Here is a 16,883-nt window from a genome sequence, read left to right as displayed (position 1 = left end):
CTGTAGGAAAAATTAATTTTTGCTAAAATTCAACTTTAAAAACACAAGGCTGCTTTCATAAACTCTCACCTCCCAGCCCTCAATATGGCTCTGCCATTCCTCTAACATTTCTAATTTCTCCATTCTTCTCTTGGCCTCATTGATATTGGAGCACACAGCCTTCATTGCTTGTAGTGCCTCCACCACATTTGCATGGTCACTGTGCCTCTTTGGAGTCCTCTTCAGTAACTCCTGTGTAAAAAATATATACAGAAATAAATATATGCATATATTAAACTGATACAATAGTTTGGGGGATGTGGGATTGAAATCATTCTCTGCAATCTAGTATTTTGTCCAATATTTTAAATAAGTAATATTTAAGAATAATGTCTAAGCCAGGGTTTCGTTTTCACAACAGTCAAGAGTTTGGTTTTTGTAGGTAAATCCCACCTCCAGCACACAGGTTAGTCTTTCCCCAGTGAGATCCCACTTCAAACACACACACATTGGTCTTCCCCCAGTGAGAGCCCACCTCCAGCACACAGAATAGTCCTTTCTATATGAGATCCCACCTCCAGCACACACTCTTTCCCATTTCTCTCCTTTAGCACACTTTCCAGTTTCTCATCCAGTTTCTCCTTAGTATCTTTACCAGCAGTAAGATGCCCCTCCAGTACACAGAGCTTTCTAGCCAGTTTTAGACTACCCAATAGCAACCAGTCTGCAGTTTCATTGCATTAACCATTTATTGATCAGCTCTACAGAATGACTGTTAACTTTTCAGCTACCTTCCACCAGCTTAAAAACATCAACCCCTCAGTGACCGCTCTGCAGTCTATGCAATCTGATACTACAGCATGTGCATTTACTCCTCAGTGATGAATATTCAGTGTGTGTGAATTTAACTTTCGCTGTATATAGGCTGCATATAAACACTAACCCCTAATGCCTAGTCCCCAACACAATATATCCCTCAGTGTCCTGTCCCCAGCATATGTGATAACCCCTTAATGCCCATTCCTTCGACCATGTGGGTTATGTCCTCAGCACATTGTCGGAAGAAGGGAGTGGATCCAATGAAGAGGGGATCACCCCATCAGCCTTTTAGAAGGTTTTCACACATTTTGTATTCGACCAGGCATTCTCATGTTCATTATGGAGTTTGATATGCCTTTTCACTTGTGTTGTTTGTGAGTATATATTTCCTCTTTTTATCATTAATAAAATCCCCATTGAGGTAATGCACTAGGCTGGTGCACCCTCTGTCTCTTGTTTGTCTCAGAGCTCTGTCCCCATTCACATGTTAGCCCCTCATCACCCAGCTCAAATTGATTAACCCCTTAGCACTCAGTATCCAATTTATGTGCCTCTCAGTATGTATTCTTCTGCTTCCGTACATCAATCACTCAACTGCCAGTATTCAGTGCATACGCGCTTGCTCCTAAACAACCATTCCATAGCACATGTGTAATTACTCTTCTGTACCCAATGAATGTGTATTACCACTCAGTACCCATTCTTCCATGCAAATGGGATTATCTCCCACATTTATTCAGATCACAATGCCAATTATCATGCTCATCTCCACTGATTGGTCCACTGGTAAACTCAGCTCCAGAGTCTCATTTCCTGCATAAATATTCCCTTCACATTCTCTCATGTCCCCCACAACACCTCAACTGTTCATAGACTCCATGACACTGCGCCTGCTAATGTGTGGCTTACATTTTGTGCAAATACTCTTTCTGTTTCATTCTGGGTCTGCCCCATTATCTTCACAGCAGTGGTGAATGAGTCAGTACTGCTGATCCACTCCCCACCACCTTCACTGTCCCAGAAACACTTGCTTTAACTTTTTATGTCCATTTCCTAAACACTGATTTTGAGCTTTGTTCCTCCTCTGTAACCCCCCCCCCATGCAAAGAGCTTGGACCTGCTACTTTATAATTTGTTTTGTGCGTACCTAAAGGCATTATGGGGAGTAATTCCCTGTCCTTGTTGTTTACCTGTATGGCTATGACTTTATATATATATATATATATATATATATATATATATTGATTATTTTGTATCTAACTAAGGAAAGATTAGTAATCATCATCCATGAGTGAAAAGTTGAACTATTCTGTTGGCTGTCATACCCTTGCACTTCTCTCCTGCACGTAATACATTTTTAAATTTTGCATCTGACTTTGTATCATCCTTCTGTGCTCTGTTTTATAACAACAGACTGGGAGAGACAGGAACATCAATAGAAGCCAATGGACGTACTGCCTGCACATGTACAGACAGGGAACATGCTGACAGATGTAAAGAGCACAGTGACAGAGGAATGGATTGTTGCTGTTGTTATACTGTTCAATAAAAGGATAGGGGAATGTAAGTGACCTAACTGTTTTGCTTAACTGCAGTAAAAAGTTATGGTCACCAACCTGGCTATACTGTATGAAAGGGCTGTGTAATTTTGTCTGTTTTGCTTAACTGTAGTAAAAAAGGTATGGTTACCAACCTAGCTATACTGTATGAAAGGGCTGTGTAATTTTGTCCAGAAAACTAGGTCTGATGATCAGGTCACAAGCATTTAGCCAACGACACAGACTCCTCTTTTATTAGGCTATATTAAGGACACTAGTAGAACAACATGTCTCACACCACCATAGTAATTTACAGAAAGATAGGTGACTTTCTATTTAGTAAAGGGGGGGGGGGGGTTGGCTGCAGTGAATTGGGCCATTGTGAAAATGGGACTGAACTTAAAAGAAATTCATGGCATCTTACAATTCTACTTGAAACACTTTGATTTGCTTATTTAACTTGCAAATTCCAGAGTACCCATACTGCCCATCCAGACAAGTTTAGTCCTGATGCATATGCGGTAATTCATATTAAAAACAAGTGAAATAACCTATTGCAACACAACATACAGTATATGAATAATTGATGTTTTTAGTGCATATACAGTATATACACAAACAGCCTGGATATGAGGTGTTTTCAGTATTGATGAGACTGTTCCACAATAATCACTGTTAGATGTCGCCTTTTCTATGCCAAGTTTGTTCTGCATAATAACAGGCCTGTTAAAGGGAGAGCAAGGGAAGGGAGGCTGATTGTATGAAAGACATTGAAATAAACTGAGTAGCATGCTTCACCCTTCTAATAACATCCCCTAGCAACCAGGGCATACTTACTCTCAAAAGAAGTGGGTACTTGCATATTCTCTGTATTGGAGCAACTAGATATCCTTCCAGAGGAACATCTGTGTTCTTCCTTCCACTAAGTACCATGCAATTCTAAAAACACAAACAAACCCAGGTTTTAGGCAGATCCTGGCTTTTTCATTCACTTTTTCCATGCTCTGATATTCACACGTGGGTGTATGCAATGTGTGCTTGCAGGAGAGTTCAGATTTGTACCATACGTGGTTTGCTGAACTTCAGGCCGCTACAATTTACTAACAAACAGGAAAAAATAGCTTATTTTTTCCATGTCTAAAATCACTCCCTGTTTCTCTTCATAAAATCAATAAAATTAACAATCCTTATAAAACTGACATTTTCCTAATATGTATATCTGTAGCCATTACTCTAAACTGCAACTTTTGTAGGGAAAAAAAATGTTTTGCTGTACCTGTAAATGTCATGTTTTGGAGTAAAATAAAGGAAACAGGAGTTGATTCTTATTCCATGGGTCATATACGCCCCCCAGTACAGCCATATTATCTCACCAACTCTGTGTAGCTCCAGCTTTTTAGTAAGCAGTGAGGAGATCACAGAGGAAGAGGAAACGGACCTGTACTGTACTCCAAAATATGAGATTTACAGGTATGCCAAAATTCCTGTTATCTAATTTGTACAGTACAGGACAGAGGGGCTGATTCTTAAACCATTGGATGTTCCCAAGCAATTAATATAGAAGTGGGCAACAATATAGCCAAAACTGCAGCAGCAAGCCCACAAGAACAATCAGGGTTAATGGGCCTGAACAGACAAAAGATAGCAGAAGCACCTTGTAGCTGAAGTAGGGATCCACAGAGGCTCTAAAGTCAGCCATAGATGATCGCTCGATTCCCCCATCAATACAGTGTTGTTGGGGGGAATCTCCCACATGGAGTTATTGTGTTCTCCCTGCAGGAAAGCAGGGGGGGGAGCTATCCCAGCCAGGAGAACACAGTAATTACTGATAGTGGCTATAGCTGCTGGCAATAGGTGCATAAAAAATCCAACAGGCTGGTTGTACCCAAGTCATACAACAATTGAATTGGGTACAGCCTGCCCATGGATGGTTAGAATCTGAGCCGTTCCCTGCAGAAACAGCCAAGATTCGAACTATCTATGGCCGGCTTAAGAGGAACCTGTCAAAAAATGGTTCTCTGAGGACAGAAGCCCTGGTAGAAAGGCAAAATAACCACCCTGCTAAGTGGAGGAGGGAGGAATCCCACAGAGAGACCATGGAAGAGCAGAAGAGGAGTCAGTGGACAAGGGAATACATGCCAGGCAGCCACAGGTGACAGTCCTGACTCCATCCATAAGGCAAATGGTAAGTGATTGACATGTTCAAGGCAGGACATAGGGAGGAAAAATGGTATTTCCACAAAAAGCGATAGGAGAAATCCCAGAGAGTCACAAAGGACTGGCTTCCCAGATACTTTGTCCCCATGTAGCATAAGAAAAGGGGGAAGCTTTCACGAGGAACACGGGGAGCCAAGGCAGAACTACGGCTGTTAGGGTTAACGTGGTCGTAAACCTAGGACATGAAATCTGAACAAAGCACGTCCTTTTGTACTGTATACTTGTCTCTATCCAAAGCAGTGTGTGTTCTTTCTACTGCCTCGTTCTTCTGTTATCTGCATAACAGAATCACTTCTGACAGCCTCATATCACTTCTTACAGCTTTTCCTGACTCCAAGAGATAAAAGGTAGGGGGGGTGCTCGAGCACACAGCCCGAGATTGACAGCCACAGCTGTACTTGTTCTCTGAGAAGGATCGGGGGGGGGGGGTCCCTTCCCTCCAATCAATTCTTCTCTCTTAGCTATGCTGTGGTGAATTCGGATCCCTGCTCCCTACTTTGTGCTGCTGAGAGATGCTGACAGATTATGTGCAAATTCTGTGTGTTGCAGAAGGCTGTACAGATGTCTGCAGATAAACAGGTACAGCTTCTGTAGGAGTATTTATTTTATCTCTGTGTATCACCTGAGAGTAGTTCCATCACTGGTTATTTGTAAAGGTTTATAACCACTTTAGCAAAGAGAAAAAAGTTTCATTCTTACAGAGGCCCTTGTAAGGCAGTAACCTCTTGAGCACAAAAAGAGGGCTATGCATGGGCTAGAAAATGTGAGAAAAGGTCCAGAGGGGCACATAAAATCTCAATGGTGATAAAGAAGAGCAAAAGGGGTGCAAAGGAGTGCAAAAGCCAAGCTGTTAGGGAAAGAATATACAAACCCTAACCAAGACCTCCTGGATACCCATGGCTATGTGTTTTACAATTCCAAACAGAAGTTGCTCTAGGTGAGAATGACCTCACATTATTATTATTATTATTATTATACAGTATTTATAAAGCGCCAATAGTTCACTCAGCGCTGTACATTACAAAGGGGGACAGAACATGTGACAGAACAATACCAATACAATGCAAAACATGAGGGGATCGAGGGCCCTGCTCTTGATAGATTACAGAGTATAGGTAGAGTGATCTTCATGCTTCTGAGAAAGAGGGGCAACCAACCTAAAGATTGAAATATGTCTTATTGGTTAAAATCAAGGAATTAGAGATGCTGGGAGATCTCTGGATCACCAGGAATAATAGCTCCCCAGTGGTGACATAGATAGTAATAAAACCCTGACTGAGGATCCAACTCCACACTACTCTGTCCAAAATGAATGCAAAATATCAGCTTTAGATAAACTTTAGGTTTTTGGTCAAAGAGCTAAATAAATCTTTAAGTATAACAGAACAATAAACATTGTATTGGTTTGTACACCTAGATAGGAATGTGCACAACTGATGATTTTCTAAATGAAAAAAAGTTGACATATCCTTGCATCAACACAAGCAATGTTGATGCAGGGACCTCTCCAACTGTGCTATTGTAATCTGACAACGGGACCCCCCCACCCTTGGCCCCCCGGAATACTCTGATCAGCGCTTACAACTATTGCCTGGCTTTCCAGCATTACTGTCCATTGTTGAACAGACAGAGGTACACAAGGACTTAAAGTCGGCCGGTTCCTGCTGAACCAGACAACTTTTGGTATGTATGTACTGGCCTTCAGTAATCCACAAACATCATCTTCAATTGTTCTGTCTGCTTTACATTGATGAAAGGTAAAATCTTATTGGTTTGTTGATGGTCATTATAATATTCTGCCAATATAAAATATTTTCAATGCATTTTATCTGCATGTACTCCATCACTACCTGACAATTTAGTTTAGTTGCTTTAAATTAAAAATAGCTGTTTAAGAGGAAGAAGCCTATGGTTGAATAATTGTTTCTGGCCCAGGTACATGATAACCTTGTTCCCTTGATGCCATTCATTTTATTTTTTCTCCTCCAGTGTCATGGTTCATTACATTATTTGGCATTAAACTTTGTCTTTGAGTAAATATACAGAGAGATATTCTCTTACAGTGCTATATAAATCACGGGAAGGAAATGTCACAGCTGAGGATATCTGGTACGAAAGAAACTTTTGCTTATTTAGTTCACTGAGAAAAAAGTGAGGAATTTTCAGTTGCCAAAATCAACAAAAGGAGGCAATACATTTCACATTGTATACTAATTAAATAGGATATTTCTAGCAAAGCAGAGCATTAGAGATAGAGGCAGTGCCCAGCATTTGTATAAAAAAAATATACATTTATAAGAGAAGTATCGCCAAAGCTTTTTAGACCATACTTTTCTTTTCGGCCACAGGAGTACATTTACTTCAGTTCTCTGTTTCCCCTGAGTCAGCTGATAGTGGGATCGTGTCGGGTTCTGGAGGGATCCTGACACCCAGGATGGTTCTGCCTTTTCCCCAATCCAGTGATCCAGTGAGTGTCAGAGGAACAGAGTGGAGAGAAATGACTGACAACCACCACTCTCTGCTCAAAGCAGAGTAAGAGCTGATCGCTCAGCGGTCATGTCATTGCTGTTTTTTTATATCCCATACTTCTCCTTTAAAGTAGATATAAACCCAACCACCAAAACCTCATACATTTTGGTTAAAGTAAATGTAATGTAAAAAATAAGTTTTAATATTTTTTAAATCTGCAGCCATCTTTTTAATGGATACCTAGATATCCCATCATTAACGTCCTTGCTGAGGCACATCCGGCTATAGGGTGACAACAATCTACCCAAATCTCCCCATTGTTCCTGTGCACAAATGTACTTCTAGTAGAGTCTATAAGTGGCCGTGCTGGTGCTCCTTGCTCAGGCATGTTTTGCCATTGTCACCACAGGGAAGCCCATTTTTATCAATGACATTTAGCTAAAACACATGCATATACACAGAATAGGGCCTGTAGTTAAAGAGGCTGCAGTTAATGTTGAAAAATGGTGAAAACAATATTTTCCAAAATAAAAAAAAATATATTGCTACACATTACACATTTGGATTAGCAACTTTGATGTGATGCGGTCAGGGTTAACATCTACTGGAAATAGAAGTGCAAATATAAAAGATGTATTGAATTTACCGGTAGTCTATTTACAACAAAACGCTAAATAATTAATAATCAAGATATACAAGCTCTATATTATTCAGAAAAAATGTTAAACACTCATAATTTCTTACCAATAAAAGCGTTCTCACTGATCTGATCTTGTTCAGCTCCAAGAGTAGTTTCTGTGCCTTTTCATGGTTGCTGCAGTATTCATCATAAATGGCAAAGCGCTCTTTCTACAATTAAAGAGAAGTGATCTGTGTTTATAGGAATATACAGAGCATTTGTATAGGTGCATCCCAATCAGAATTGAAGGTGCTTCGCTTACCCCTAGGACAATGATTTTCACTAAAGCTGCTCAACATAAATATTTAACAATTAGCTGCTATAACATTCTATAGCGACTATGGGCTGTCAGTCAATGTGATTTTGTTCCTAATGTGAAGCCTTGCTTATAAAGCACAATGCACTGACTTTCATAGGGGTCATCTTATACCAGCATCAATTTATATAAAAGTAGGCTGTAGGCCAGATGCATTTAAACAAATGATCCAACTTACATGACAAGGACAGGTTGGCCCAGACTCCAGTTATTGCTTAGTTCTCAAGGGTTCTGTTCCCTCTACATTAAGCAATGGAGTACATTAATTCCGGGCAGCAATAATTCTGAGTGTAGTAAAGATACAGCAGCTATGTATACACTCTTGTAGTATACTAGATGTAACTAGGTTGTATCCACTACTAATTCAATAATACCACAGCTGAACATGAGACTGCATTCACATTTGTGCATTTTTCATGATCTTTAATTTCAGTCTAATGTGTTTAAGAAACGATAAAAACATTTTTTAGATAGCTTAACATTCATACCTATGGAAGATGTGCTTTCCGGAAACTGCATCGAAGATGCATCAAGAAGAATTTTTAAAAATTATATTAAACCCTAAAACAAAAATATACTATATTGCAACTTAGCAATCCTTAAATGTGGTGGTTGTGTTAGCTTTCTGCTTTACGTAGGGATGCACAGATACACTTTTTTTTTGACCGTAAGTATTGGTACTCGTACTCGCCGATACCATGTACTGATACTCTGCGGCGCTATTTGCGTCAATACAAAAAGAAACTTCCCTGCATCGATCCCATTCTGTCACAGAAGGAAAAGCTGGGGATTTGAAATCCCCCCGTCTTGCTCTCCTCTCAGTGCAGGGATGACAGTATGGGCTAGACGGCTTTTTGGCTTTTGATTGGTCAGCACCGTGACTGTGCTGACCAGTCAAAAGTCATCTAGCCCATACTGTCATCCCTGCACTGAGAGGAAAGAAAGCCAGGGGGGATTTCAAATCCCCAGCTTTTCTTTCTGTGACAGCATGGGATTGGTGCAGGGAGGTTTCCCTCACCGCTCCTGTTTGACAAGCCTGGGTTCACACAGGAGCAGTGGGAAAACCGCATGCGATTTGAACAAGAATCGCACCGCTTTCCTGTTCAAATCGCATGCTATTCTTTGCGGTACAATTTGCGTCCATACATTTTGTATGGACGCAAATTGCACCACAAAGTATAGGTTTCAGGTATCAGAAGCATTTTCAAGAGTACGCGTGAAAACACTCAGTATCAGCATGGATACAGATACTGGTACTGGCATTGGTGCATCCCTAGTTTTAGGCTTTTTTTTTCCAATTATTTTCAACCTGGTGATCCAACCAGTGATACACTTACTGTGTTCAGCTGTCTCCACTCTGGATGGAGGAGCAAAGGAGACACCCCTGGACAGCAGCATTGTCAATCTTTGGAAAAGGTAGTGTTAGATGCACTAGCAGATTTAGAAGGATTTAAATAACAAACTAAAGCTGAACACCAAATAACACTTTTTCTGGATACTAATATTTATAGGTAAAGTTGATGCAGGGAATATCCGATTGTCTCTTGGGGGATCAGGAAGGATTTTTTTCCCCCGCTGGAAAAAATTGGATAATGCTTTATGGAGGTTTTTTTTTGCCTTCCTCTGGATCAACTGTGGATATTGGATAGTGTATATGGAGGTTTTCTATTTGTTCTATTATTATTAGTTCTAGCCTCAGCTTGTTCAGTTAAGCTTTGAGAATAAAACCTGGAAGCTGATTGGTTTTTATGCAGAAGTGAACCTGATTTTGCACTCTCCAGCTTTAGTAAATAAACCCCTGTATGTATATAGTTCAACACTGGGTGACCGATCCTAACATGCAACAAGCAGTGAATACAGCTTCATTATGGAACACTCACTAGACCACACATATGAATTATTTTCATGAATGGAAGTTCAGTCTCTCTGCTATTATGTGATCATAGTGATTAAACGTAACATGTGTATAAGAGGATGTGAACCCTTCAGTGATAGAATATATCTGCAAACCAACCAATGCCATCGTTTCTCTATAAAAGCATAAGTGAGCTATTTTAGTTGGGGTTCTCTAAATATTGTATTTGGGATTTGAATGATATCAAAAGAATCAATGATATTAAAGCAATGACATGTTACTGGTTATAGGATTTAATTATTATTACGACGCTACCTGTCTGGAGTTTGCATGTTCTTCCTTTGCCTACATGGGTTTCCTCCAGGTACTCCGGTTTCCTCCCACACTTCAAAGACATGCTGGTCGGTTAATTGGCCCATCTAAATTGGCCCTTGTATGAATGTGTATGTAGGAATGTGAATTAGAGACCTTAGATTGTAAGCTCCTTGAGGGCAGGAACTGATGTGAATGTACAATATATATATGTAAAGCACTGTGTAAATTGACAGCGCTATATAAGTACCTGTAATAAATAAATAAATATTACGGTGAGTGAAACAGTACCAGAAGTGTCACCATTCACTGGAATATGTGAAGGCTCTTGGAATGCGGGATATCAACTTTACAGGTGGCCACAATGTTCTTTTTCCCCAAATATAAACGTTACTGCGTTACTACAATCTAGTATATCTCTTATTTTTTTATATATATAAAATATTTGTTTATTTAGCTTTTGAGGGAAAATAATACACATTACATTTCAAATTATACATAGACAGATTATGGTGGGGGCAGCCAAAAGAGACCAGAAAGCCTTCCGTTGAACCACAGTAGAGCCTTCTTAAAACACAATGGGGTTTATTCATTAAAGTCAATACAAAAGGGATAACAGGTGCATGGTGTGGCAGTCCTTGTATGTTTGATGAGTTGCAAATAGACAGGGGTGAAGGTAGTCCAGTAGGCATTAAGGGCAAGCTGCGTAGGAGCGAAGCATAACTCTGCAGAAGGGAAAACAAAGAAACACAGCGCCTCTAAGTGTGTCCTGCCTGATGAAAAAGCGCGCCTGGACTCATCTCGTCCTGCACATGCTCAGAAACACATCGCATTTTGATGACATCAGACGCCACATGTGCTGATCCCGGACATCTTGGAGACTCTGCCGGGCTCCACCATCCATGCTGCATGTGCACGGCTCCATCTGCTTGCAGACACCTTGGAGATTCCACCAGGCTTACCTTCCATGTTGCACATGCACAGCACCATCTGCTGACGGACTCAATCGATCTCCTCTCTGGATCAGACACACAACATCATCTGGCTACAGACGTCTCACCCTCTTACCCATGAGCCTGTTTTTAAATTCTAAGATGTGAGTTACTACTTATCTTTTTATTAAATACCTTCACAGTACACACTTAGAGGTTTCTTTGTTTTTATTTCTTAAAGTACCAGAGGCTGTTAAATTAGCAAAGTGAATGTTCACTTTGAAAAGTATACCTTCAGTTCAAAGTGAATGATAGGAAATAAGGCAAACCATTTTGAATACCCAACCATGTGCAAATATAAAAAAAAGGGATTTTTGCTAGCTTGTGAATGGTTGATTGAAGTGAACTCAACTTTCCCTTACTAGGATCAGGACACATAAGAAAATCTACCCAGGTGGGGCTTGCTCACAAAAAAAATTCTAAGATTTGGCAGCCCTGTCTTGACATCTCTGCATCCCAATGAATCGATGTGACTACATCTCAACTGTCTGCTTATTATTTTTTTTTTAGATTTCTTTGCTTCCTCATAGTTTGAAGTGCTGTGGGTGGGGGCAGCTGTGTATGTGTGGATATGCTCATTCATGTTTGCATGGTATGGGTGCTTGTATGTAGCAATATATATTTTTCGTTTGACTTTTGAGTGACTTTTTGTGTTTTGTATTATTCTCATAAGACTCTGCGCATCCTACTGCTGTCAAACACATTATCATGTAGATAGCTATACATCTTTTATTTTGTTTCATTGAAAAATACCTAATTGGGCGGCACAGTGGCTTAATGGTTAGCACATCAGCCTTGCAGTAAATGGGTCATGGGTTCGATTGCTGATCATGGCACCTCTTGCACTGAGTTTGCATGTTCTCCCTGTGCTTGCGTGGATTTCCTCCGGGTACTCCAGTTTCCTCCCACACTCCAAAGACATGCTGGTAGGTGAATTGATTCCTGTCCAAATTGGCCCTAGTATGTGTATGTATGAATGTGAGTTAGGGACCTTAGAGTGTACGCCCCTTGAGGGTTAGGGACTGATGTGGCTGTATAATATATATATGTATAGCGCTGCGTAAATTGACAGCGCTATATAAGTACCTGAAATAAATAAATAACACCTATTAAGCTCAGGGTACGTTCATTTTTCTAGAATAGTCTTTGTTTATTAAATTAATGCCACAGTCTCCATATGTCTCGCCTCTATCACAAATCCCCCTAAAAAGGTTTTATGCAAAAATAATAAACATGGGAAAAGCTTTAGAATGCATGATTGCATAATATTTCACCATATATAAATAGAAGAATAGTTTGCAGTAAAGATTTTCTAAATATAATTTTTGGTGAGATTGCACGATGTAGCTTCTCTGTTCATCTCTGCACACCTGCCATGACGCTGAGCTTTCAGAGAGGTTTCTGCGTTTTGGCAGGAGGTGGAAAGCCAGTGCCAGATTCCTACTGCCAAAGCCACAAAGTAAGTACATGTTCCTGTAAATGTACAGCTTGTCTCCATGAAACATTAAAATCTCTCCAGAACGAGTAATTAGTGAGTACAAACTGCAAATCAAATCTGCTGCTTCCCAAATCCTTCAGCACGAGGCAATTGCTTTTTTTAATACAATTTTCCTCTGTATATACATATAAATATATACTGGATTCTTGCAATACCTGTACATTGGTTTAGCATCCGTGGAACTTTAAGGATGGAAAACATGCTTTCAAGAAAATAATTTGCCGGTGTAGTGGCTGATGAGTTTTTGTTCGCACTTCCAGCTCAGTTACATAATGTGTAAAACAGGCCCAGATTTTAGCCATACACTGTAGTGCTGGCCCTCTCCCCAGCACATATTTAAAGTAATAAAAAATCCAAAATTTTTCTTTGATAATTCCACTACTTATGGCAATGCTAACACACAATGCTGCTTTTTCTTGCTCTAAAGTTCTCCTCTTAAAACATATTGTCCCTTGGTGCTGGCCCTGCTTTCCCATGTTACGCTGACGTCTTTCCCTTGCAGGGTCTTATGGAACCTCGTTGGAGCCATCCTTGCATGCACACTCCTGGCATCAGACTATAGGGTGTCTATTCAGGCAAAACTTTATCAGTGATGAGGCATGCATGGGCAATCACGCTAGGCATGATAGGAAATTTTATCCCAGTGAATCTAATAAGGTGACTAGTACTTACTTTAGTATGCTGGCTCATCACAAAGACGTTCTGCAAAGCAGTAGACAGGAAGGCAGAGGATGTGGGGGTACAATTGAAAACAGTAAGCCCTCATGCACACTGGACGTTTTTACAGCTGCTCTTTTTGGCTTTTGACATTTTTTTCTATAGCCAGTAAACTCCCCAGCATGATAACCTATGTGTCTATGCACACATAGGCTGTAATCAGCGTTTTTTGGCTGGAAAAAAACCCAGGACTAGTGGGTTTCTAGAGGAGTTTTTTAGCTGTAAAAACGATCTAACGCTGAAAAATGCAGCACAACGTGGTAAAATGTGGTAAAACACGGCAAACCAGCATTTTTGGACTTTATTTGAGCAAAAAACCTTTTTTCGGTAAAGAAAAACGCTAAAAAATGCTAACAATGCTAAAAATGCAAACACGGCAAAACATGTTAAAGCACGGCTAAACGCTAATGTAAAAATGCTGAAAAACTTGCATTTTTAACGTGACTTTACACAGCTAAAGCTACAAGCATTATTAAAATGTCCAGTGTGCATGAAGCCTAAGTGTTTAAAATAATGTGTAGTAACGAATAGTGTACTTTACTGGACTAAGATATCGAATAATGATGAGTTGCTGGTTACTCAGCAGACCAAATCTAAATCTGGCTGTACGCAATACAAATTTCTTGTACAATATCTGTACAGTCTTCTTTACATGCATTAAAAACTATGTATAACCAGTTTAATCAAGGCCCAACCAAGTTGTTATACTACATAGTTGTTAAACCATCTAAAGGAAAATGTATGATAAAGGTATAAGGTCAATAGCCTGCTTTGGAGACACCATGCAAATTCGAGCATGACAAAGTACATCTTCCCTATAACAATATAATATATTGGTAATATCCCCACCAAGTCCTGGATAGGAAAAAAGGAGCAAGATACAAGAGAAGGCAGAACTTACAAATTTTAGAAAGCAGGTTCCCAATTCTTGGTGTGCGTTTGGTTCAGGGTACAAGGATTCCTCAATGAGGGCCAGGAAGTCTCTGTGTACCACAAGAATGTCCTCAATGTTGGAGAATAACATCTGAAGAGATAACAAAGGCATATGACTGAAATAAATGACTGAAATAGTGACAGTTGATGATAGACATAACCCATTTAATCCCTTGTTCTTCCACCTGCAGCAAACGACTAGTTAAAATAAAGGCGCAATAGGAAATCAGAAAACTATATTTCTATGGTAACAATAGGCATTAATTTTAGCTAAAACATTTCAAAATTGACAACTGCTTCATATTGGTCTGTGTAACTGTTTCATCTTTGTACATACAGTGGATCAAATGACCAAAATATCTATAATACGAGGTGGTATCAAAAAGGTTGCAGACTAGTTTTGTAACACGCCAACAGATGACAGCACAAGGCTGCACACACAGTCACAGGGAACACCGACCTTGTGTGAAGTGTGCGCAAGTGTGCCAAAAGACATCATCCTGTGTACATTGGGAGCTGTGCAACTGGTGCTTTTCTGACCATGTGCATTACCACGTCTGCTATTTCATCATGGACAGCAAGTTAGAACAAAGAGAAAAAGAGAAATTCTGCGTGAAACTGGAAAAATCGCTGGATCTTGTAAAAACAGCAACCTTTGAGCTGAATCTTCTTCTCCTGAAAGGGGGCATTTTCAGGAGTTGAGCTCATTGAAGCTCTTGCTGATCTCTCGTTGTCTTCCAGTGATGTTCTTCTACTCTTGAAGCACGCGTGCCACTCAAAACACCGCAAACTACTCATTGCAGCATTGCCATAAACTTGCCGAATCATGTCAAATGTCTCTGTGGCAGATTTGGACAATTTCAAGCAGAATTTCATGTTTGCTCTTTGTTCTAACTTGCTGTCCATGATGAAATAGCAGAGGTGGTAATGCACATGGTTAGAATAGCACCAGTTTCACAGCTCCCGATGTACACAAGACAATATCTTTTGGCACACTGACTTATGAACATTGGTGCTCCCTGTGACTGCATGTGTAGTCTTGTGCTGTATTTGTTGGCGTGTTACAAAACTAGTCTTGAAACATTTGATACTAACTCGTATGAACCATGCTGACCTGTCAGATTTGAACCACCATTACAAAGCAACCATTGGAGAATGAAATGAACAATTTAATGTATGCAGAAACACACAAAATTTGATTTAGATAGTTCGATAAGGCAGCAGCATGACACGACCATACCCTGAAGCTATACAGTTGCCAATAATTTTCTCTCAATACTAATAATGAGCCACTTATATTTTAAATGTTCTCCTACCAATAATATTATTAAGTCAAAATGCATGAAACACCAAAAATGAAAAAGTCTTTTGATGGCAAAATCCCGATTATGATGAACATCTGTGAACACAAAAATCCTCCACTTATAGTGAAATAGACTCTTGTGCCCACCACCACAAAAAACACGCTGCTCCTTACTGAATTGTTAGACCCCATTACATTACATTACATTGAGTTTATATAGCGCCAAAGGGTTTGCTCAGCGCTGTACAATAGAGGGGGGGACAATACATGAAACATTACAGCAACTACAAACAGCACACGAGGGGTTATAGGGCCCTACTCTTTCGAGCTTACAATCTAGGAGGGAGGGGGTAGTGGTACAGGAGGAAGTGGCTGTGGGGGATGGAGTGGTAGGAGGAATGAAGGAGAGCAGCAGTTAGGTGAGGGTGGGGTAGGCTTCCCTGAAGAGGTGGGTTTTCAGGGAGCGCCTGAAGGTGAGGAGGGAAGGTGACAGTCTGATGGATTGGGGTAGTGAGTTCCAGAGGATGGGGGAGGACCTGGAGAAGTCTTGCAGACGTGCGTGTGAGGAGGAGACCAGGGAGCAAGATAGAAGGAGGTCCTGTGAAGAGCGAAGGGTACGGGTAGGGTGGTACTTGGGAATCAGGTTGGTGAGGTAGTTAGGGGCAGTGTTGTGAATGGCTTTGTAGGTCAGAGTGAGTAGTTTGAATTTGATGCGTTGGGCGATAGGGAGCCAGTGGAGGGAGAGGCAGAGGGGGGTGGCAGAGGTGGAGCAGGTGGTGAGGTGGATGAGTCTAGCCGCTGAGTTGAGGATGGTCTGAAGCGGGGAGAGCCTGCACTGGGGTAGGCCGGTGAGGAGGGAGTTGCAGTAGTCAAGGCGTGAGATAATCAGGGAGTGCACAAGTAGTTTAGTGGTGTCTGGGGTAAGGAAGGAGCGTATTTTGGCGATATTGCGGAGGTGGAGTCTGCATGTGTTTGTGAGTGATTTGACATGAGGTTGGAAGGAGAGGTTAGAGTCCAGAATGACTCCAAGGACTTTGGCTTGCGGGGCGGGATTGATGGTGGTGATGTTAGTAGTGATGGATAGGATGGGGGGGGGGGCGCGGGCAGGAGGGAAGACGAGAAGCTCGGTTTTGGAGAGGTTGAGTTTGAGGAAATGGAGCGACATCCAGTCAGAGATGTCGTTTAGGAGGTGAGTGATGCGGGCGGAGAAAGTGGAGGTGAGGTGAGGGGTGGAGAGGTAAATTTGAGTGTCATCA

At 40.8% G+C, this 16,883-nt stretch overlaps 1 protein-coding gene across 1 annotated transcript in view; it reads right to left on the bottom strand.

Annotated features, from left to right (window-relative positions):
* PREX2 (phosphatidylinositol-3,4,5-trisphosphate dependent Rac exchange factor 2) overlaps positions 1 to 16,883 on the bottom strand; it is a 369,719-nt gene that overhangs the window by 271,944 nt on the left and 80,892 nt on the right. The window contains exons 3-6 of the mRNA XM_089654281.1: positions 14,293 to 14,415; positions 7,767 to 7,871; positions 3,174 to 3,275; positions 70 to 231 (exon numbers count right to left, since the gene is read on the bottom strand). Of these exons, the coding sequence (XP_089510407.1) occupies positions 70 to 231; positions 3,174 to 3,275; positions 7,767 to 7,871; positions 14,293 to 14,415 (492 nt within the window). The remainder of the gene's footprint in view (positions 1 to 69; positions 232 to 3,173; positions 3,276 to 7,766; positions 7,872 to 14,292; positions 14,416 to 16,883) is intronic.

Source organism: Staurois parvus, unplaced genomic scaffold (genome assembly GCF_062004578.1).
Source record: "Staurois parvus isolate SC_StPar_1 unplaced genomic scaffold, SC_StPar_1.0 ptg000748l, whole genome shotgun sequence".
In the NCBI taxonomy this organism is placed as follows: Eukaryota; Metazoa; Chordata; class Amphibia; order Anura; family Ranidae; genus Staurois; species Staurois parvus.
This window is presented reverse-complemented; position numbering and strand designations above follow the sequence as displayed.